At 44.7% G+C, this 22,308-nt stretch overlaps 2 protein-coding genes across 5 annotated transcripts; one reads left to right on the forward strand and one right to left on the reverse strand.

Annotated features, from left to right (window-relative positions):
* Positions 1-28: 28 nt before the first annotated feature.
* Positions 29-10,309, reverse strand: cdc37l1 (cell division cycle 37-like 1). Of its 2 annotated transcripts, none has more exons than XM_060050217.1 (9): positions 10,176-10,309; positions 8,557-8,842; positions 7,328-7,645; positions 6,839-6,932; positions 6,512-6,627; positions 4,398-4,520; positions 3,770-3,946; positions 3,399-3,470; positions 29-2,224 (listed from the first exon to the last, which is right to left on the reverse strand). In XM_060050217.1, the coding sequence occupies exons 2-9, from the start codon at positions 8,665-8,667 to the stop codon at positions 2,105-2,107; spliced, it is 1,131 nt and encodes a 376-aa protein (XP_059906200.1). In that variant the 5' UTR covers positions 8,668-8,842; positions 10,176-10,309; the 3' UTR covers positions 29-2,104. The 2 variants fall into 2 exon arrangements, with proteins under 2 accessions (XP_059906200.1, XP_059906201.1); XM_060050218.1 differs by having other exon boundaries at positions 10,171-10,290.
* exd3 (exonuclease 3'-5' domain containing 3) lies at positions 10,242-19,558 on the forward strand. Of its 3 annotated transcripts, none has more exons than XM_060050213.1 (16): positions 10,242-10,377; positions 11,566-11,625; positions 13,819-13,883; positions 14,364-14,519; positions 15,138-15,323; positions 15,417-15,470; positions 15,753-15,892; positions 15,992-16,098; positions 16,262-16,335; positions 16,535-16,573; positions 16,674-16,792; positions 17,273-17,420; positions 17,667-17,865; positions 18,342-18,445; positions 18,610-18,754; positions 19,168-19,558. In XM_060050213.1, the coding sequence occupies exons 2-16, from the start codon at positions 11,607-11,609 to the stop codon at positions 19,257-19,259; spliced, it is 1,647 nt and encodes a 548-aa protein (XP_059906196.1). In that variant the 5' UTR covers positions 10,242-10,377; positions 11,566-11,606; the 3' UTR covers positions 19,260-19,558. The 3 variants fall into 3 exon arrangements, with proteins under 3 accessions (XP_059906196.1, XP_059906197.1, XP_059906199.1); XM_060050214.1 differs by having other exon boundaries at positions 10,281-10,368; XM_060050216.1 differs by lacking the exon at positions 10,242-10,377 and adding an exon at positions 14,057-14,107 and having other exon boundaries at positions 11,560-11,625.
* Positions 19,559-22,308: the final 2,750 nt, after the last annotated feature.

Genomic DNA, 22,308 nt, shown 5'->3' on the forward strand with positions numbered 1-22,308 from the left:
CTGTTGCAAATACAAAACATGGAAACGGTTATTTTGAACTTTTTATTTCATTGATTCAGTTACCCGCCCTTTTCTAATGAACAATAGGGTTTTCTGAAGGACTTAAAGCAATTTTCCGGAATATAGTTTAAGGCCATTCAAACACAAAGGTCAAAAGATGTCAAACCAAATGTTACCAAATGATTCTTCCACAGCCGATCAACCCGTTCTCAGAAAAGACACCGACATTCCTTTAACAGACTAGAATACAAAACATCAGTCGATTACTTTGCATAGTGAAGAATGACAGCAATGATGAACCTACACTGTGCTATTAATGACATTTCCACATCAAGTTTTACCGATAAATGTGTATATATATTTATATAAATATATATGTACAACTGTTTGACACTGAATAACATCTGGCTTGATCGAGGACTGAACAAGGGACTTTCTGAAACTGAACCGATAGAAACCAAAGGCATTTTAAATATTTCTGAATGAGTCCGATTTTGCAGAATTTGGCGGGAGACGAGAGCCAGTAAGGTGGAAGTTGCCGGATAAATGAACGCTGTTGCTGAGAACATGTAGAAGTGCCCGATTTATATAGTTGAATTACTTGAAATGGTAAAAAAAAAAAATGGTAAAGATTTACTTTCTTTAGAAAGCAACAAAACAGGATAAATGGTGTGTCTTAAGTCCTGTTCTTAATCAACACTTCAAGCCTCTATTAAAAACAAATAGGGTTTAAAGTGCAAGATATTCATACGTCTGTGTACAAAAATAAAAAGTCTTTGTGAGAGTGTATCCCCCACCCTCTGCTCATCCCCTCAACGTGAATGCACCAATCTTCCCCCAATTTACCACCTACAGCGGCCTTTATACTCACACACTAACACACACACACACAAAGTACTGATATAAGTATTGTGAAAACAGGTGTGGCCAAGTTCCTACTAGTCCTACTTAGTCCTAACATTAACCATAAAAAAAAGACAATCCCTCTGTTGACGGTTTATCAAGCGAACATTTGGCATTAGGCAAGTCCTTTGTGCTTGCATTGTTGTATGCATTTCAATTGAGTTTATGCAATGGAGGGTCAAATTAGGTTAGGACCATTTTCACCTTTTGGTCCCTGCACATCTTCAGTGCAGGGACCAACATGCATGCTGATTACTCATGCAGCGGGTCTCTCAAGTTCCCCTTCTCCTTTCAGGTTTGATACGAGTTGGTTTTTGAGGGAGGCACGATTTTGCTACAATAGATGCCATACATTCTTTAAAAAAAGAAAAGTGGGGTACAATGGCGTTTCATAGGGGACGCAGTAGGCTATGGTGATAAAGGACTTATGCGCAGGTCCAGTGATGCTAATCAGTTGCTGTTATCATTATTCAAAGTGTTTCATATTAGTGTGGTGTCTTGCATGAGTTGACATTTTATCAATGATTGAATCATTTTGACATCCGGATCCATCCAGATCCATTCATTTCTTATATAGATTAAGCAGCATATCTTCTATGGCAGCAGGAAAGGTCCACACTTTTCATTTCCATCTCCCACCAACTGTAGGCCTTCATCACAGAAGAGTTACAGCAGGGTGGAACCAGGTGTATCTCATTAGGTAATGATGGATCTGTAGGCCTGTACCCAAAACCAAGGGCTACACCTGTGTTCATCCCTACCGGGAACCCCGTCTACTAAAGACCTGCCCCCAGAATGACGTTAAATGTTTATGTAGTACTCAAATTCTAGTTTACACAAAATGTTCCTCTAATTCAGAGCAATCTGGAGAATAAACGAGTGTGTTGTGTAACGACGCACACTCCTTTCCACTTAATGCTGCATACATTCAAGTAGAGAGCAGAGAGCGAAACCTCCCGGTGCCTGATCAGTCACGACTCAAAGCATTCGCTTTGCAGTTGAAGTGATGAAGGGCAAGGAGGAAGTAGGAGCGTTTGGGCGGACTCCCCTCATAACGGTCATCGTCGTCATAATCATCGTCCTCAAACTGCCAACCAAACGGGGGTCTGCGGAGCCCTTTGAGATCGCCATTGTGTGAGGCGGTAAGCCTTTTGATTATTCCCTGCCATCAGCGTTCGCTAGGACACCTTCAGCTCCGCCGCTAGGACATCTCCATCATGCGGCCGTCGTCCGCCTCTCCCGAGTCCTCCTTCCCGTCCCACCGGCCCGCGCTGCTCCACAGGCCCGCCTCCAAGCAGCGCTTCACGTGGTACTCCGCCACCTAGGGAGACAGTGCGGGATTCTTTTTAACGCATGAGTGAGAGAGAGACCGTGGGATGGGATTAGCCTTGTGCTCCCGACACCAGGATTACGTTGGTTACGCAACCCTGGGCCGTTTCCCTGTCCCAACACCACACCGACGCCAACCGCGGAGGACCAGTTGTGTGTCAAGTAAATACCCTGTTGGACTGGATTCTTTGGAAAAACCAGGCCTCGTTTCCCCCATGCTCTGTGCAGCCAATGGCAACCCGTCAGCCAAGGGGGACAGGAGAGGGGAGAGGGGGCTCGTTCCTCATTCTTGTAAACACTGGCGTACTTGAGTCTACTCTGGGGCAGTGTGAGGGCCTGTAGAAACACTTGCATAGAGTTTTTCTGGCTTTGAAGACTGCAGTGCCTGATTGAACAGGGCTACTGAAAATAGACTTGGAAGACATTGTCCTATAGTGTGAATACACTCAAATCCAACTTACAAAAAGTGGATGTGTTTACAGTCAAAGTACTGAAAGATATCAATTGTATTTATTAGCATGTTTTGCTGAAAGATTTATTGATAGGCAGTTTTAATATGAATTCAGTAATTTCATGACACAAAAACAATAGCTAAATGTGTTAGTGGGATTAGAATCCCAATGCTTTATGGCGCCATCTAAAGAACACTTGAAGCTACTGCAACAGTGAGAATGCATGTCATTCACAATGCATCCTTTCATATATACTTAAGGCAACACTTTCCAATAAGGTTACATTGATTGAACATTCATTAAAATTTGTTGATGCAATAATATGCATTAACTAACGAAGAACTTAGTCAATTAACAGTTCACTTATGGTCTAGTAACCATTATTTAAAAGTATGCAATAATGAGCGTTATTATATGGCATAATTGTAGAGGTAAGGTGAGGGTTAGTAACCCTTACCCTATTAAATAATGAAAACTTGGTTAACACACTATAACCTTAGTTAACATGAACATAAGTATTCATGAACACCATTAGTAAATTATTACTAAATTTATTTGATAATGCTTTGATTATACTCATTGTTAGTTAATACGTATTACTGCATTCAGAAATGTTAATTAATGGTTTACAATTGCACCATATAGAAATGGATATGGGATAGTGTAGATAAGTATATCCACCAACATTTTAAGTCAATTATACATTTCCATTACCTGTGGATTCATAGTGCTGAGAACATTCTGTAAAATCTGCATATCTTGCAACTGGAAGCCCGTCTTCAGCTCCTAGGAATAATAAAAGAAAGATGCCTAATTTGTTGAATGATGTTCAGTTCTTCTCACACATTGCAGCACGGTCTTTACCATGTAGCTGCAGACATGACGATTGCCCTTACGTTCACACTTTCATTCCCACCATAGCTAAGACTTGCTAACGCCAAACAGATGAGGTTGTTTGTTAAACATTGAACCATTTAAATGCTCTTTGAGCCTTTTTATGAGAACCAAACTCGTGAGGTTCTCGATTCAACGTCAGTGTAAACCGACCGATGGCAGAAAAGAGCCAGGCTGCTCCGCCAACGTACCGGAGGCAGAGACTCCAGGACCTCTCTGGGGTCCAGCCGGCCGCACGGGGCCACACCCTGGAGCCCGCCGTCTTTGGGCGTGTCCACTCCCAAAGGTTTGACCGAGTACTCCTTCACCCGGCCCTTGAAGGCCTCAAGCTCTGTCTGGAAGACATTGAGGTAGCCCTCCTGTCCCGCCTGCAGCCACATGGAGGGGGGAGAGGAAACGGTAGGAAAACCTGGCGTTGTCATTGCATAGCTGAATTAATGACTGGAGTATCAGTAGTTACAGCCTGGCGGATGTTTATCAAGGATCAACTAATTGTCAGGACGTTTAAGTGAGGAATGAGTCGCCCCAAAGCCAGTCCTAATAGTTTAGTTTTTGTCAGATAACAATCTGGAATGTAAGTTGAATAGCGTAATAAATGTACATTACATTTTTAAGACTTATTTTCTCTATATTAACAAACGAGTTATCTTATTGCCTGATTTCCCATTATGCGTTTTGGACTTGAGGTAAAAGGGAATAAGCAAAATGGGCGAGGGGCAAACGAAATGCAAACCAAAATAAAAAAGGTAGTTCACACAGCCTTTAGGCCAACGGTGTTTCTCCTCCATGCGTGTCCCAATAAGGCAGACGGTGGCTTACCCTGGCTTTCTGGAAGAAGTGTCTGAAGCAGCCTCTCGGGTCCTGTTTGGAATTGGAGGCCATTTCTAGGATGAACTGCATGACAACCGCCTGGTGGGCCACCTGCTCCATCAGCGCTTCTTTCTGCAAATAACAAACCCTGTACTGATAAGAAACACTCACATGAACCCACATCGAGGAGGACACGGATAGGACCGACCGTTCTCAACTTAAGGTCAACCCACCACTAATGCACAATCCACTTCTGCAATATACACCTCACCTAATTATCATCAGCTTTACTGAATTGTAGGCAACATCAAAAGACCGAAAGAATGTGAGATTGCAATGCATTTTCTGATGCTTAAAGGGTAATTCCGGTGTAAAATGGGTTTGGGATTTGTTTTGTATGATAACGAGTTGAAACGTTCGTTTTGGAGCACAAAAAACGCATATAGACGCTTTCTTCAGTTGGCTGTTTTTAGCCGATTCTATCAAAACACTATAAACTTGGAACAATGGGGGCACTGGTTATGGTAAAAACTAAATCACTATTTTAAACCACTTAAAAGGTTAAAAGTAGCCCGACACTTCTTTGATGGTATAATAAGGGTCATAACATATAAAACGAGGCATTGAGAACTTTGTAAATGTATAGATTGTTTATTGAAAAGGACATTTTATACCCACAATACCATCAGTAGATCACCCGTCGACGCCATTTTGTTTTTAAGACTCAATAAGTAGATTGGCGAACACAGAGCTTGCGTGTTGCTGACGGATGTCACAATCTCTGTGTTCGTCAAAACCTATCGAGTCTTAAAAACGTTTTAACGTTCCAAGTTTATAGCGTTTTGATGGAATTGGCTAAAAACAGCCAACTGAAGAATGCGTCTATATGCAGTTTTGTTTTTGTGCTCCAAAACTAATGTTTCAACTCGTTATCATAAAAAACATAGCCCAAATCCATTTTACACCGGAATTACCCTTTAATACACAACTTATATTTAACATTTAACATAATCTGAAGTAAACTACTGATTTTGGTTGCCCACTAGGGATGGGCATTTGAAGAAATTTTCTTGATCGAGCATCGCTAGAGTTATCGATCAATTATCGATTAATCATTAACTTTTTTCTATGTTTTTTTTCTAATGTTTTTATCAATGAAATCTTTATTCCAACAATAATGTATGGGCCAAAATTAATACAATACAGTTAACTTGAAGACCTACAACTGTTTAACAGTTTTAAAATAATAAATACAGGCATTATAGGTTATAGGCCTATGCGGCGCTCGTAAAGTCCGAACAATGCGCCTACAGGCGCTCTTAAAGGTTTGGAAACGATTCAACAAGACTAAATCTGTAGCCTATTCCAATTACAATAAGTAGCGAACTTATCGGACAACAATAATCAAACAAAGGCAGTGGGCATTAAACTGTATAACTGTTATGAAAAAAAAGGGGGGGGAAAGGCCGACATATAATGCCTGCAGCCGGCGCGCGGAAAAGGCTCGCAACAAAAAGATGAGCCACCCATTTACAAACAATTGCATGAACTAGTCTATCTAAAAGCAATACCTTATTGAACATATATAAGGCTGGACTTGTTGCTAAAATATCACAGTTTTGGCAAAATGTAACGACTCCAAGAGGCACCAAGCGGAGCGAGAGTCAACATTAAGAAAGAAAAGAGCGACTCACATACGGTGGTGACTGTCGTCCATAGCATACAGTAACTCCAGCCTACATATTTTTGTTTAGGAATATAAGCATGTTAACATGCTCGGGGGTCAGACGCGAACGCAGCCTTGTAACTGTCAGTCCAGCAGCAGAAAACACCCGCTCTGACGGGACCGAAGTTGCGGGGATGCAGAGGTATTGTCGCGCTAACTTTGACAGCCTGGGGAACCTTCTTCCATTCACTTTCCACCAGTCGGCAGGGTTATATTCAATTAAATGCTTCAAGACTCACAGTATGCAACACAACGTCCTTTTAATCGATAACAATATAAATTGATCGACGCATTTCTTAACGATCAATTATCGAGCATCGATTAATTATGCCCATCCCTATTGCCCACCACTTTAACATGCATCAAAGCCCAGTCTATCACGAGCTCATCTCCTCACCCCTTCCTGCTGCAGCCGGAAGCACCAGAGGATCAGGTAGTTGGCCGTCTCCTCACAGATTAGCAAAGGCTGCTCGGAGAGGAACCTCTGGCTGTCATCCCAGCGCCGCAGCATGCCTGTGGACACGCGAAGGAAGCATGACATTACTAAACAAAAAAAATGCTTCAACAGGCTTTTCTTTGCTAATGCTTGCCCCACAGCAGTACACTTGAAAAGGTATTGGAAATTGTGATGAACGGGTGAAGCTATCACCTTAGTAGCATTGATCTATCAGGACAAGTTAGCACAGTAGCACATGTCAAATCTATTTATATACGATTGACTCACCAAAATGTCGGAGTTCATTTTCGTACTTCTGGGTGAAGTTTTTACTTCTGTCCTGTTCACAATCTGAGGACGTCTGTGGGGTGTTAATTATGCTCTGGAATAGAAAGGACACAAAAAATATGAGTTAGGAGGAGGGGAGGGGGGAGGGTCCGCCACCTTGCTAAAGGACGCCTAGAGAAGGGCTTCAGACATTAGGGATCAAACCCAGAACATTCTGGCTGAACATTCTGGTCCCAACACTAGCCAATATCATCTTCCTGTTCATAACGAAACACGGCTGCATCAAGTACAAGAGATCTGGTTCTAAACACACTCGTTCACGGCAACAAGGACAGCCGCAGGGTCCTAATTTTTTACCTGCCAGGGTAAAAAAAAAAAGAAAACACGCTTTTTCTTTTCTGCAGAGTGTTCAACTTTATCCCCCTCGGCGGTTGTTCATGAGGTCAACCCACATGACCGTGACCCCAGTGCTGCGTCACTCAGGGCTACCTTATCAAACACATCCCAGCTAGCGACGGCTCCGAGCACAGGGCTGTGGCTGGTGCCGCGGGGAGCTCCGCCTCCCAGCACGCTCTCCTTCCGTCGCCACTCCTCCTCGGTGTGGGTGAGCTCCGAGGGGCAGGCCGTGGTGCGCGCCTGCTCCTGCTCCAGGGACTCGGAGCCGTGCAGCCCCAGGGAGCAGAGCTGGTGCTGGGCCTCGGCCAGGCTCCAGCCGGACGCGATGGACGCCTTCACGCATCGCTGTTGACTCTGGCACAGGGAGGTCAGGGCGCTGTCACTGAAAGGGCTGGAAGCCGGTGATGCGGGCTGAGCAGCAACAACACAAAACAAAAACGGGGAGGGGTGAATAGTAGAAAACGAAAGTTTCAGCAGCCACTGGTTGCTCCAACAGTATGCGGCCCTTCCCTTATGTATCAATATCATTGATATCAAAATACTATTCGATTTCAGACCAAAATTTTGGTTGAGTAATATAGGACACTCTTTGCTGATGAGTGATTCAAATTGAAATAGACCATAAGCACACTCAAAGTCATACTTTACCCCAGGATTGGGTGGGTGCAATTTAGTGCAGTAGATATAGAGATCAATAGAGTACAGTTTTCCGACGCCTTCCTCAGCAGATAATGTATTTTGCGCAGGGTGTGGTGAGGACTAAAAATAAACAAACGTTTTCCTCCGCCATGAACCCCCTATCAAAACCAAGTACCGTTTCCAACCCACTATTATTACCCAATGCAGTCATAGGCTGGGAATGTCAACAGTGCATAACTGCACATGGAAAGAATAGCTACGTTTTCTAATTTAATCGAACACAAAACATGACGTTTTCCCAAAAAATATATGCGTCATGCTCTGCCGGAATATGATAAAAATTACAAAAAATTACAATTTGAAATAGATGTAACGTTGTCAATGGAAGAACTAGCCCAGTGCGCAATGAACTTCGTTTGAAACAGTTAGATCTTTTGATGCAGTATTATTATCCAGTTGAATATGAACTGCGACGCTGCCTTGAGTTTGGGACGAGGCGTTATAAAAGGAGGAAATGCTAATCCCACAATATACTGACATAAAACCAGAACACGCAGTAAAACATGACCTGCATGTCTCTCAGTCCCACACTCCCAAGAACAGGCTTAGCACTAGTTGGCTTTCATACCATCGCCATCAAGTCTCAGTAGGTAACAGCCGATAACAATAGACCACTCTGTTACCTGTCGGAGAGGAGACGGGACATCGGAGCTCCATAGAGTAGAAGCAGCTTCGGTGGTGCCATGCTGCCGATCTGGGGTTATTCTCCCCCCTGCGTGACCTGTCCACTCCATCTCGCTGTTCCAGCTAGCTAGCGCCCCTGTCTCACTGGCTAGCTAGCTAGCTGCTAGTTGCTAAACACCCCAGACCAGCAGTCTGTCACAGTGGTATATTTAGCCCAGATACCACACACTGTTTAGTCAACCGTCCGGGGCTGCTCTCTGACGGACCACTACATTGGACGTAGTCCTGTGAACAGAACACGGACTCCTTACAAGAGGGTTGTTGCTTTGTAAAAGAGAGGCTGCAAACATAAGAGGCTACGAATAGACACACATACATACAAACACACACGCAGCCTGGTTTACTTTCTCGCGAGACCACAAGCGGCACAAACTTGTAACGTTTTGCCGGACCACCCATTGTAACCATGGCACCCACTAAAACATCCGCCTTTACCTAGTAGGAGTAGTAGTACGAGTAGGAGTACCCAGGAGGTCTCTTTTGCAGTATGCAACTTAATGATATTAGGATTCACATATTTCACATTATATATGAAAAAATACTATCTGGAAATTAATTAGTAGGCCTACTGGTCCTTCTGTTAATATTCAGTGTGAATCATTAAAAAAATCATATTGTTAGTTGCTAAAAAAAAAAATCTATACACAATTTAAGCAGATCCTGGCACGTTCTATCAGTATAACAGTTGAACAGTTATACTGATAGAACATGCCACGATCCGCTTGCCATAAACCTGATAGAAGTGTCCACTCTCCTATGAAACAGCAGATGTAAAGGTATGTTTCGCATGATATTATTACAATGCTAGGATAACAAAGAGGTGTATGACTTCTATTTTTTGGTGAAAAAGACTGCATTAGTTAAGTGAATCAGAAATAAAGGTTATTAATGAACTGTCAAGCAACAGCTTCTCATAAAAAAGTGATTTAACTTCAGGGTTGTGTGATTATGGTTCAGTCCCTGAGTCTACTGGTCCAGTCCCTGTGTCTACTGGTTCAGTACCAGAGTATACTGGTCCAGTCCCTGAGTCTACTGGTACCATTCCCTGAGTCTACTGGTACCAGTCCCTGAGTCTACTGGTCCAGTCCCTGAATCTACTGGTTCCAGTCCCTGAGTCTACTGGTTCAGTCCCTGACTCTATTGGTTCAGTCCCTGAATCTACTGGTCCCAGTCCCTGAGTCTACTGGACCAGTCCCTAAGTCTACTGGTCCCATTCCCTGAGTCTATTGGTTCATTCCCTGAGTCTATTGGTTCCAGTCCCTGAGTCTACTGGTTCCAATACCTGAGTCTTCTGGTCCCAGTCCCTGAGTTTGCAGTGTGCTGTTAACACCGCGGGTTAACCAGATTGTTTTGAATCCCACTTAATCACTGGTGAAATCAATCGTTTTTGATTTAAACGTCATTATTATTTTCAGGATAACAGAAAATATCAAAGATAATAGTTTTGGAAATATACTATTGAAATAGACCAGAGGTGTTTACAATCTTGCTATTCATTCGGTATTTATCAACATTTTAATGGATAATCATAAATCATAAAATAGAAACCTTACCACACCTGAAATCAACAATCTCTCCACCTCAACCAAGGTTTGTTTGTCGACGACCGTTCCCCTGCTGCGTGGCCGTCGACGGAGACAGCCGAGAAGTACCGATGATGACGTACAGTGACTGGTCTGACGCTCGTCCCGAACCAGACATAAACACGGAAGTGGCAAGCAAAAGAGACGACCAACTGGGACACAGAAACGGTAAAGAAAGTAAGCTATTTGAGAGTATTAAACAAAAGCAAAAGAAAGCGGGTAAACATTACGAAAAGTATGTGGATATTTGTTATCTTTCAAATTCGTAACAGGACAAAATACCCTTGTTTCCACCCCATAACACGGTTAATGCCAGTCCTGTCCCTCACCCGAGCTGATACCAGACAGCCTGTGCATGATAGGGTACTTTGTAATACACGGTGCGACATACAAATAAAGCGTTGTCATAGAAAACCTCATGGCATGAACTGACTATAGGATGGAGGAGTTGTGTGCGGTGTTTCAACGGTTTAAACACTAGGACTTGCCTGATTGTGGCTCAACCGGATGATAGCCCACAGTCTGTGTCCATTAATTTTACATACATCTGGCATCATGCAACTCAAAATGTGTGTCGGTTCTATGTAGAGCTATGGACTTTATCCCACTAGTTGATAGTCTGAGATTTGTCTTATCATCATCTTACATGTTTATCTAGATTATTCTGGTTCCCCCAAGGAAGCGATGTAATGCACCGTGTGGCTGGTAGGTGGGGCTACAACATTACTGTGGAGACCTTACCCAGCTGTGTTGTAAAGGAAAATCTTACTTCTCATTATAAACAAACACACACACACAAACACACTTGGAGCTAGGGTTATTTCGTGATTATAGTTGAGGGAGAAAGGTCCTAAAATGAGATAGGTCCTAATTGTAAACATAAAATAAAAACCTCGCCTTCAAATGACTTCTTGCCCTTTCTCAGGTTTGTGTTCTCACACATTTCCTTTCTGCCCTAGCTCTCACAATTTGTAATTCATACTCACAATTCACTCTCACGTTCTAGACATTGGTCCTATGGGGCTCAGAACAAAGCTACGTGTGTTGTTGGAAGTAGCTTATGAACTCAACTTGGCCAGAGGGGTCTTGAATTGTTAGGTCCTCCCTCATGAACCTTTTTCGATGAACCGCGATTTGAGTTATGTTTCCTCAAGACAAGGAGGGTGCCATAAAATGTGGCCTGTGAAGCCCTTTGAGACTGTGACAGGGTTTAAGGGTGAAACAAATACAAATCTACTGGACTTCAGAGCAGCACATACATTAGAGCAATACAGATGCTTGAAAACTACTTCCTGAACCCTGACCATTGAATTACGATGTGTAAAACGATATAATCCCCTGCAATTCTGTCTTCCTCCTCTTCAGGAGCCAATCACCCACAAAAGGCTGACCTCCTGTTGTGAAGGATGGATCAAGTTGCAGAGGGTTTGTAACACACTCTTACACAACACACACTCTTACAACACTCACAGCACAGCCAACTCACATCCTTCCATCAGGACCACCGTTCACATGTCTTTCATTTACGATGGCTAGTTCTTTGTTGCATCTAGGCGTCAATGATCAATATGTTCTTGCAAAGCCTGAACAAGATAATGAAAACAGAAACAGACGGAATAACAAACTCCCACTAGGGTTTAACAGAGGATTCAATTCCTTTTTCTTCAGAGTTTGCAGAGGGGAATTTAGTATCTTGATGCTGACTTTCAGCCACACAATCAAGTGAAAACCACGCAGGGTTTTCCAGGGTTTAATGTTTCGCCGTGCAGCATTAGCATGAACACATGTGAGCCTGCAAGTGAAGCGTCAGATGTACCAGTGGCTGCAGTCCGCTATACAACAACTCGGCAAGAGAAAGGTTCGAACCCTCAGCAGGAAGGCTTCTGCACGGGAGTAGAGGGCGTGTTTGATGGGGAGCTGAAGGTTCTTTGTCGGTTTGTGGTTGGCCATTGACAGTCAAATGATTTTCTCGCACAAGTTTAACTGTTGTTTGGGAATTGACCAGTGTGAATGTGAAAACCTGAAAACCTATCGTTGGACCTGCCCTATCATCTCCCATCTACATTCACATGGTAAAATGCAGAAGCACAAAGCATGCTAGGAAGACAAGCCAATTAAATGTGTCCAAAACCACACTTTGTCAGAATATGAATACAAAGTTTTATAAATAAATAACCTTCATGCAAAGGATTTAACAATTGTAACAACACCTTCAGCTCCCCCAGAGGAACATCTGTGTCTTGTGTTTTAGGAGAATTCCTCAAGCCCTGTCCACACGCTAGCCCGGTCTCTCCGGTGACGACACATGTTCCACATTCCTACGGAGCCCCCCCTCCACTCTTCCCCTCTCGCCCCCTCCCGCTGGTTCCTAATGACCCCTCTGCCACCACCCCCACCGCGTCATAGCCTCTCTGCGGTTCAAAGACTCGGAGCCCAGTTCAATCGTCCCTCCCTGTTCACATCCAGACGCTCATGTACCAGTGCACGTATACACGTCTGTCTCTGGTGGGAATTCACCGAGCTGGGTGAGAGGAATGGGCCGATGTTTTTTCAAATAGTAACATTAACACAAAAGAGGATTTTAGACTCCCCCCCCCCCCCCTACAATAGGGGAACTCTCAATAAATCCATGTGAATGTTTTTCTTTTGCAAAAAGAGAAGTCGGACAGGTCGCATTACATTGCAACGTAACTATTTTGGAGCCGGCTTGCTTCAGTGACGGCGAATTCCTAGGGAACGCTTAGACAAAACAGGGGCCGTTAAAGAGGGACAGAAAGAAAAGCTGGTGCTCTCAAGACCCATCCATGGAGAACGCACACACACTGAGAGCCCGACCCCCCCCCCCCTAAAGAAAAACAACCACACACCTCTCTTGTTTCTGCAACCCTGTACCCCCGCCGTGGCCGTTAGGGGGGAGAGAGGGCCTCGTCGTCTTCCCCAGAGTATTTTGGCTGCAGATCGGAGTGGAATGCAGAGCTAATGCCGGGTTCCTCCGTAACTACCCGGCGAGCCTCAGCTGTTGTTATGGCTGCTTTACTCTGCCTGTTCAACATGCTACCCCTAAGCCTCGCATGAAGCCTGTTTACAACATCTATGTCCAACGCGGGCAGTGTAAGCCACAAACTGCCCCCCTCTAAGTATGGTAGAATGAAAATAATAAATATTTCTGTGCATAATGTATTGTTGATCAAAGAGATTTTTAATTTGCGTTGGGTTTCCAAAAGTCATAATGAGAACTGGTGGTGGTGATGGACTAAACGCAGGTCCATTAGTTGCAACTGTAGTCTGTAATGTGTAGCGTGATTGATTATCTTAGTCACTGATATAATAACAGAATAGAAAGAAGATGCCAGTATTAAATTTTTTCCTCTAACAGCTGTTTTATTAAATGAGAACAGTGATGTAATCAAAGAAACCTATACATCACCTCTGTTAGTCCTCATAACAAAGTAGCTGGTTACCAATATTCACAATGTGTCATTGTGAGTGAATGCCAGAAATGGAAAGCTATATTGGCAGATGAATATTAGCCAAGAAATATGCCTTAATTACATATTGCCTTGGCCAATGGTCAGAGTGTAACTTGACCTGTGTTTGTTTGTGCATGTGCACATGCAGGTATCGACCCTAATGTGCTCAGACTGGAGATCGCAATTCTGTGGAACCATAAGGCGTGGGCCGGGGTAAGTCAGAACGACGCATCGGGTCCATAATGTCAGGAGGGGTTTGATTCCTATCCTGCATCAAACATTCTTCTAAGGCCCAGACAATCATTCAATTAACCGTGGCACCAAATTCACACCTATTGACGCACCTCACCACATCTAATTTATGCGTCATTGATTTGTCCTTTCAGACGTGTCAATTACCGCTGTGAATACAAGACTTAATGAAAAAGTTTCTTATAGTAAGTGGTGATGAGTCTGAAAGTGCTAGAAAAAACAATCCCAAACATCCCCCCCCCCCTCCTCCCCCCAGCTACTTCACAGCCCCTTTAATGCCAGTCACGATCCCCCCCCGGTCTTTGAACGTTGCATCTCCCCAGCTCCCCTCCTCCTCCTCCTCTCACCAGCCCCCTCCCTCCCTCCCTCCCTCTCTCTCTCTCTCTCTCTCTCTCTCTCTCTCTCTCTCCACATTCCCCCGTGTCATCCCCCGCCACCCAGCTGCGCGCGGCGGCCTCCCAGGGCTTCTCCCAGGTGGCCCGGCCCCTGGAGGCCCTGCTCACCATCCTGGAGGGCTGCGCCGCCTACAAGAAGCCCGCCGACCTCAAACAGAGGGTCCTGCTGGAGTTCCAGCAGTGGCTCAAGGACCACCCACAGGTCAGCGGCAAAAAGAAAAACGGCGACCTCTGACCTCGGAGCTTCATGGATATGAGGGCTGAGACTAATGATTGTTTTTATTGTTTATTCCATCAATCTGGGAATCCAGAGCTGTTTTGGTTTTCTAATCTCAAACAGAATGCTAACCATTTAAGTGTATTTCTAAAGCCTTGAGCAAAAGTTTTCTTTTATTGTATTATTCTTAAGGTAATGAAGCTATGTTTTAAGCTATATATAACTTAATATATATTATAATTTTTAATCTTCTGGAACGCATGGATCAATTCTTGGTCAAAGGTTTCAATAAGCACCCTGTGCACTCTACCTGTGATAAGACCAAACTAATTTAATTGTAGAGTATAGTTTAACAGTTTAATTCTACACATTCCTAGTCTTGATGAACTTATAGCGTTCATTAACACATATTAAAACAGTTGCTTTGTGGGTTGATATTTCCACTCTAGCAGTCACAAATAAATATTTGCACCCTGTTCACATACACTTAACTTTATCTCTACATTTCTAACGTCGTCGTGTTCAACCTGGATGAATAACGGTTCACTAAAGAACCCATATCAAATCAATCAGGTGAACCCCTCCGTCGACCTCACCCTACAGGTGAGCCTGGCGTCGCTCCCTGAAGAGCAGGCCCTGCCCCTGCGCCTGCGCGCCCTGGAGCTGGTGACGGAGCGCCTGCCTGGGGTGGCCAACCCCATCATAGACATCTACCAGCTCCGGCTGATGGAGCCGGCGGCCCTCACCCAGCACGTGGCCCGGCTGAAGGGCCTCAGCCTGCACTGCGAGGTGCGTGGAGGTGCTCTCACTGGCGTCGTGATCTGCATCGTCCGATGGGGGACTCTTAAAAAAAAAAAAAGACCTTCCCTTTCTCATCCCCAGGCGGCGGCGTTCAGTGTGAAGATGGGATTGCAACTCGCGCTGGACATGGAAGATGTAAGAACATGCTTTTTATGTGTGGTGTTATGGTTGGGGGTTTCATGTATGTAGTAGGGCGAATCCTTCAATTCGTCTGTACCATATAATATTTACTCGATGAGTAATTGTGAAACCCACATATGATTATATGTAAAAATCCACCTCTTCTCCGTTTGTACACATCATCCTTATTCCCTCAGATATACATCCATGTTGGGACTAGAAATCCTTCAACCTCTGCTTAAACCACATGATCTAATACCGGTCCCCCCCCCCCCCCCCCCCCCCCCAACACCCCAGATGTGCATCCCCCTCCTACTACAGGACAAGGTGACGTTAGCGGAGTCCTTTGTGTACGGACATCCTCACCTGGAGCTCCGTCTGGTCACCCTGCTGGACTCCTGGTGTGACCCGCGCACCACCCAAGACTTCCTCAGCGGGTACGGCCGATGTGAACAGCGAACGCATCCACAGTCCCATGTACGCGTCACGTCTCGTGGATCGTGGTTTTGAATGCAGTTTTTTCTGTTTATGGATAGGATGTACCCTGATCTCGTCCTGAGCCAGTTTCACATTAACCAGTTGACGTCAAAGGTTCTTTCCAAGCACGTATTTCGACTTATTGGGAAGTTCAACATTGACCCAGGTAAGGGGGTGTGTGTGTGTGTGTGTGTGTGTGTGTGTGTGTGTGTGTGTGTGTGTGTGTGTGTGTGTGTGTGTGTGTGTGTGTGTGTGTGTGTGTGTGTGTGTGTGTGTGTGTGCTCATTTAAAAGCCACAAACAGACAGGGAGTTTCCTCTCTGTTCCCAGCCCTGTGTCACCACTCGGTGCACATGAGGAAGAAAGGCACTCTGCGATTCCTCATGGAGAAGAGATTCAAATGGGTGAGTAGATGGACCACAGGCTAACCAACGGTTAAACCACAACATAGGAAATATGCTGCGTTTTCAAAGTGATCTCCATTCCAAACTTTGATATCTTGTTTTGCAATGCGCCTCTGCTTTGATGTGAAGTGTGTGTTGTGGGGAGGAAGAGTTGGCAAGTTCTCAAAGAAAGAAAATATTAATCCACTTTTCTTTATAGAAAGATATTGATCAGGAAAACTGGTGCGACCACACAAAGGTAAATAGGCTTTACTAGCAGATATGCCTGCCGGCCCTCTCATTTTAAATGCATAAATATGTTACTATATTGTTTGACCATATCTAATGTTTGTTCTTAGGCAATTATAGCAGATGACCCTGAGATGCAAATATATCTGGACGCACTTTTGACAAATTATACTAGTCCAAAACATGCGGCCCATTTGTCAAAGATTGTCAGAGGTGGACCAAACGCACAGTAAGTTGACAAAACACAAGTGGACTTAATGAGGTCATCAGACAGACCAAGCCTTCTTTTCAGAATAGAAATCCAGACGTCCCTTCAGCAATCTTGCTGTAATCTTAAGCCTGAGGCACACGAAAATATCGTGTGCCTAATTTTTTTTTGTTGCACTGCGAATATGAAGTAAATATCTGTATTTTCTGTAAACTTTTGATTTTAAATGTTTTTGATGAATGGGTATACTATAAACTCATCGAAATAGACCTCTTATCATAACTCAGTGTGTTCATAATATTGTCTGGAACAATATATGCTTTGTTATTTAAAAGTCAGACGCTAGTCTCAGTTGATCCAGCCCAGACAACGTGCTGTCATTGTGTCCACTGTCATGACCTCAAGTTCACCCATAACTGTCTACCGTTCTATTGGCACCAAGGATTAACCCCCCAGTTTTCTAATTCACATGCACCCCCAATGACTTGATCTTCGCTTCAGAAAGTCTTGTCTGAATGCCACAACCCAGGAGTGGGCCGTGCCAAAGCATCACTCTGACCGCTACTACCAGCTGCCCATCAGCAGGGACAACATCCACTTCCTGGGCACTGTGGAGGACCTGCAGCGGTGCCGAGAGCTGGTGTTCAAGGTACAGCTGCCCCATTCAAAAATATACACAGAGCTATATTGATATAGGAATATAAATAATGTGTCGCTATTCTTCAGTCCTTTTTTTTTAAACGGCAGGGTCAAGTAATGCTGTAACGCTTCAATCAGTTTGATAGACTGGTTTATTTTCCATTAGCTTAGACTTGACTTTCAAAATAAAGGCGTGTATAAGTGAAGTAGCATAAGTAATCTCATCTGCAAAAAAACGTCCCTGGCGGCTCCCCAGGAAGGCGGGACGGTGGGGGTGGACATGGAGTGGCGGGCGGGCTTCGGCTGTGTGGTGCCCCAGCGCGTGGCCCTGATCCAGCTGGCCGTCCTGGACCAGGTCTTCATCGTGGACATGTGCTCGGCGGACCTCTGGCAGCACCCCAGCACCCTGGACTTCATGACGTCCTTCCTATGCGACACCAAGGTCCGGAAGCTAGGTAAGGGGGGCCGGCTAAAGGGAGCGAGTCGGGGCAAGAGAAGCGCTCCGGAGGGGCAACGGAAGGCGCTTAGCGACCTGTCGCCGCTCACCGCTACCGCTTAGAACCAAGATGGAGGCTGGGTGGATTAGATATGCATTAGAGTGCATTTTAGATATACAGGCTTAAAAGACGTCCCGTTCGTTGAATGCTTGTATACCTTACATGCACCATGTTCAAATAAATACCGCCAAAAGAAGCACCTTATTAACAAACATTCGTCATCTGACGGCTTCCTTTACGATTGCCTTTGACGTTTTAGTTTATGAGCTAGATATTTCTATTCACTGTGTCCTGTCCCTATATCGTTTACTCTTTTGATACCGTGGCGAACAAGCTGATGTCGGCAAAAGAGAGAGATTTTCTCCATCTGAATGAAGGCTCTGAGAACCATGTTGTGTCTTTCATCCCGGTTCCTTCCTCTACTCCTCTTGAAGGCTATGATCTGGGAGGAGACCTCAAGTACCTCCAGACCACCTGGTCTCTCCCGGAGCCCCTGAAGATGGCCCGTGTGCTGGACCTGCACTCGGTTCACCAAGAGGTAGCACGGCCCGCTGCACCGCTCACGTCACTCCATCCTATATAATGTGGAGAATTAGAATTAGAATCTCAAATGAAAACGAGGCAGATTATTATTTTTTGCCTTGAACCTTGATTGAAGACGACGTGTTTAAACTCCCTCTACCCTCCCGTCCGGCCCTGCAGATAAAGCGGTTGAAAGTCAAGCGCACGGCGGAGAAAGGCCTGAGTCAACTGGTGCAGCACGTCCTGGGAAAGCCACTGGACAAGAGGGAACAGCTGTCCTACTGGGAGCGGAGGCCCCTCCACCAGAGCCAGATTAGATATGCAGGTAAAACCCAGCCGTGTGTGTGTGTGTGTGTGTGTGTGTGTGTGTGTGTGTGTGTGTGTGTGTGTGTGTGTGTGTGTGTGTGTGTGTGTGTGTGTGTGTGTGTGTGTGTGTGTGTGTGTGTGTGTGTGTGTGTGTGTGTGTGTGTGGAGGCTACAGGGAGCCATCCATCCACACAGCCTTCCGTCCCTGGCCCCACACTGGGGGCCTGAAGGAAAAATTCTCCATTCCTCCTCTCTGGTAAACAACTTGAACTCTCCAGGGTTCATTGCTCCGTTGCGGTGGCGTGTTTTTTTGTTAATGGATGTTTAATGGAGCTGGTTTCGTTCTTGCTACAAACAAGCTGTGTCTGTGTGTTCAGCGGGAAACCCAACTTGTCTTTTGTTGATGTTCTCTGTTTCTCTCTGGTTCTCCAGCCACGGACGCGTTCTGCCTCCTGGAGGTGTTCTCCGCGGTCGGCAGGGAGCCCTCCCGCTACGGGCTGACCCCCGAGAAGCTCGCCGTCTGACGCCTTTTTAAACAGTCCACGACCACCGTTCTTTGTAACGTTTTAAATGGAGACGCAGACTCTACGCTTTTTTTTTATGAATCGCTCATCAAAGCAGGTTTTTTTTTATCAATTGTTCAAAGGTTACCACTTGAGTTTATGTTTGAAACCAAAGTGTATTTTTTAACTTTTCTTTTAAAATAATTCCAAACAAGAGAACGGGGTATTTCTTTATCTTTGCTAATAAAAGATGCCTGCTACTTTCCACAACTCTGAAATGTATTGGTTTTGACTATTAAAATATGCTGCTCAACTACAAATCTGGGAATGTCTGATTTTCCACTGAATAGCTGAAACCTTCTTGGCCTGTGACGGCATGCCCAGAATGAGGTCCTTCTCTCGTCATTGGGATGGAGGCTGTGTTACCCAAGTGCACCTGTTTTTATAATTACTTTATCTGACTTGGTGTATGACAAGAAAGTTGAGGAAGTATTTGGGAGAAAACAGTTCAGATTCATTTGAACTTGCCAACTCTTCTTTTCATTTAAAACTCAACAGAGATCTATACAGTTCCAACCTGTCATTAACACCATTACATTTAAATCCCAAAACTGGAATATACCATGAAACAGTTCATTATACAGTTCATTTAAACTTTAATATAAATACACACATAAATGCAATGCATGGAAACTGAATTGAAATTGGTTCGGAGTTTTGTAACATGTTTTGATAAAAGTTTAGAAAGTGGTTAGCGGTTCATGATACCAGAAGTTCAATCATCTGAGAAATACCTGACAGCTGCTTATGGTGGGAATCCAGTGTCAATGCGTCAAGCCCGCCTGGCTGAACAGCTCCCTCAGATACACACAGGCTGGCCGGACCACCAGTTGACCGCTGTGTGTAGATTTGTGTGTATTCTGCTGGTATGCCTTGATGTATGTGTTTGTGTCAAGATGGGTCTGGATATTCTTTGTGTGTTGCTCTTGTACTTGCACATTTGTGTATGGGTGTGTGTGTGTTTGTATGTATAAGGGTATGTGTGTGTGTGGTCAATGTAATACATAATGGAGATGAATGATATGACATAGGGAACGAAACTGCTTGTTAACCTGTAAAAGTGTGTTCTGCTCAGCATACGGTCCTGAAAGTGTCCACACACACACACACACACACACACACACACACACACACACACACACACAAACCCTCACTCACATTCACACACACACGCACACACACACTCACTCACTCACACTCACACACACATTCACACACACAACCACACACACAACCACACACCGCAGGGCTTGTTTGTATGCCACTGGGGAGGGGGGAGGGTGGGATACACCCAGGTTATCCAAAACAACCCCCCAGGGAGCGATCCCCAGGGGACTGACAGTGAGCATTGAGTGATTGGCAGCCTGGCAGGCAGAGAAGTCAACGGCTGTGAAGAATTAAAAAAGATTCAGCTTTTCAACAGTTTGTATGTGAGGCAATAACATGGGAAAGAGAGCAGTGGATTGTTTTTACACGTTGCACAACTGACCTTAAATTACCAAGTAACCAGCGTGTTAAAACGTATTGGAACAAACGTCTGGACCTTTTTTACTCCCAAGCCCTCAGCTTATCTCCAAAGGCGTATAGCCTAGAGTAGCTGTTCATTCACATTATACATAAGCTACTGCAAACATTGATTGCCACGTCCCACCTTCATGCTGTGTTTTGTCAACTATCTACAAGAGTGGCTTTTTGCTATGATGATTAATTTTATCATAATGCTTTCATATAACCACTGAATGTATGTGTGTGTGTGTGTTTGTCTGTATGTCTCACACACATGCACGTTGGTCATATTTAACCATTATCATCAAATTAGTCATAGGAGTGTGCGTGTGCATGTGAATGTTTGTGTGTGTGTCTTTGTGTGAGTGCATGTGTCTGTGTGTGATTCACCCCATCCTGCACCATGGCCCTCCAAGGAAAAGTGAACCCCTTTGTTATTTGATCATCTAACTCACAGATTAGCTATAGTCTCTCTCTCTCCCCCCCCCCTCAAATCATGAAGAATAATGTACAGGATAGGGATGCATATGTCATGTAAGTAATGCCTTATCTCATAAATAAGGTAATGCTATCCGGCTTGTGAATGCATGTGTGGGTCTGAACGGCCACATTTGCTGTTGCATACTCAGTGTCAAGTGCGAAATAGCTTGAAATAGCTTGAAATAACGGCTGTTATTTCTGAAGAAGAAGACGCACATGTACACAGGCACTTAAACGCACACACACACACACACACACACACACACACACACACACACACACACACACACACACACACACACACGCACGCACACACAAGCAGACCTTTACTTATTCCCACCACAGCGCAACAATTTTGCACATCACAGCACTGACTCAACTCTGCACACCGACATGCCACTCTGCACACACTCCCACACACAACCACACACACACACACACACACACACACACACACACACACACACACACACACACACACACACACACACGCATGCACAACACGATGCAACGTTGAGAACCCACAACACCAATAGAAAATCAGTTATGACACCTTTTTTATATGTGTACACCACACACACAAACACACACACATACACACACACACACACACACACACACACACACACACACACACACACACACACACACACACCCACACAGCAGTAGCTCTGGTTCCCACGCAGCAGACTGCAGGGGAAGTGAAAATGAGAGCAACAGGAACTACCACACCGTGAGAGAGAGAGAGGTGGGGGGGGGAGGCGGAGGAAGGAAGGGAGGGGGAGGGGAGAGGGAGAGAATAAGAGGGGCGATCGGTGAGAGGCAGGGAGGGAGGGAGGGAGGGTGTGGGGGTGAGAGAGACTGAGATGGAGAGAGACGATTACAAGGGTATTACAGAGTCAGAATAAATAACAGTGTACGAGGGAGAGACAGAGAGAGCGTGAGAGAGCGAGGGACAGAGACAGCGGGAGAAAGAGAGAAAGTTGCAGAGAGAGAGAGAGAGAATTTTGTTTTTGTTTTTTAT

The sequence above is a fragment of the Gadus macrocephalus genome, chromosome 4, assembly GCF_031168955.1.
Source record: "Gadus macrocephalus chromosome 4, ASM3116895v1".
Classification (NCBI taxonomy): domain Eukaryota; kingdom Metazoa; phylum Chordata; class Actinopteri; order Gadiformes; family Gadidae; genus Gadus; species Gadus macrocephalus.

Excerpts from the sequence above, each read along its gene's own strand:
- cdc37l1 (XM_060050217.1), bottom strand. The coding sequence starts at position 8,667 with ATGGAGTGGACAGGTCACGCAGGGGGGAGAATAACCCCAGATCGGCAG. Across the intron at positions 3,947-4,397 it reads ACTTCTTCCAGAAAGCCAGG|GCGGGACAGGAGGGCTACCT; the intron begins GTAAGCCACCGT and ends ATGTGGCTGCAG. Across the intron at positions 3,471-3,769 it reads TCCTGGAGTCTCTGCCTCCG|GAGCTGAAGACGGGCTTCCA; the intron begins GTACGTTGGCGG and ends TATTATTCCTAG.
- exd3 (XM_060050213.1), top strand. Across the intron at positions 16,793-17,272 it reads AGAGGTGGACCAAACGCACA|AAAGTCTTGTCTGAATGCCA; the intron begins GTAAGTTGACAA and ends TCTTCGCTTCAG. Across the intron at positions 17,421-17,666 it reads GCCGAGAGCTGGTGTTCAAG|GAAGGCGGGACGGTGGGGGT; the intron begins GTACAGCTGCCC and ends GCGGCTCCCCAG.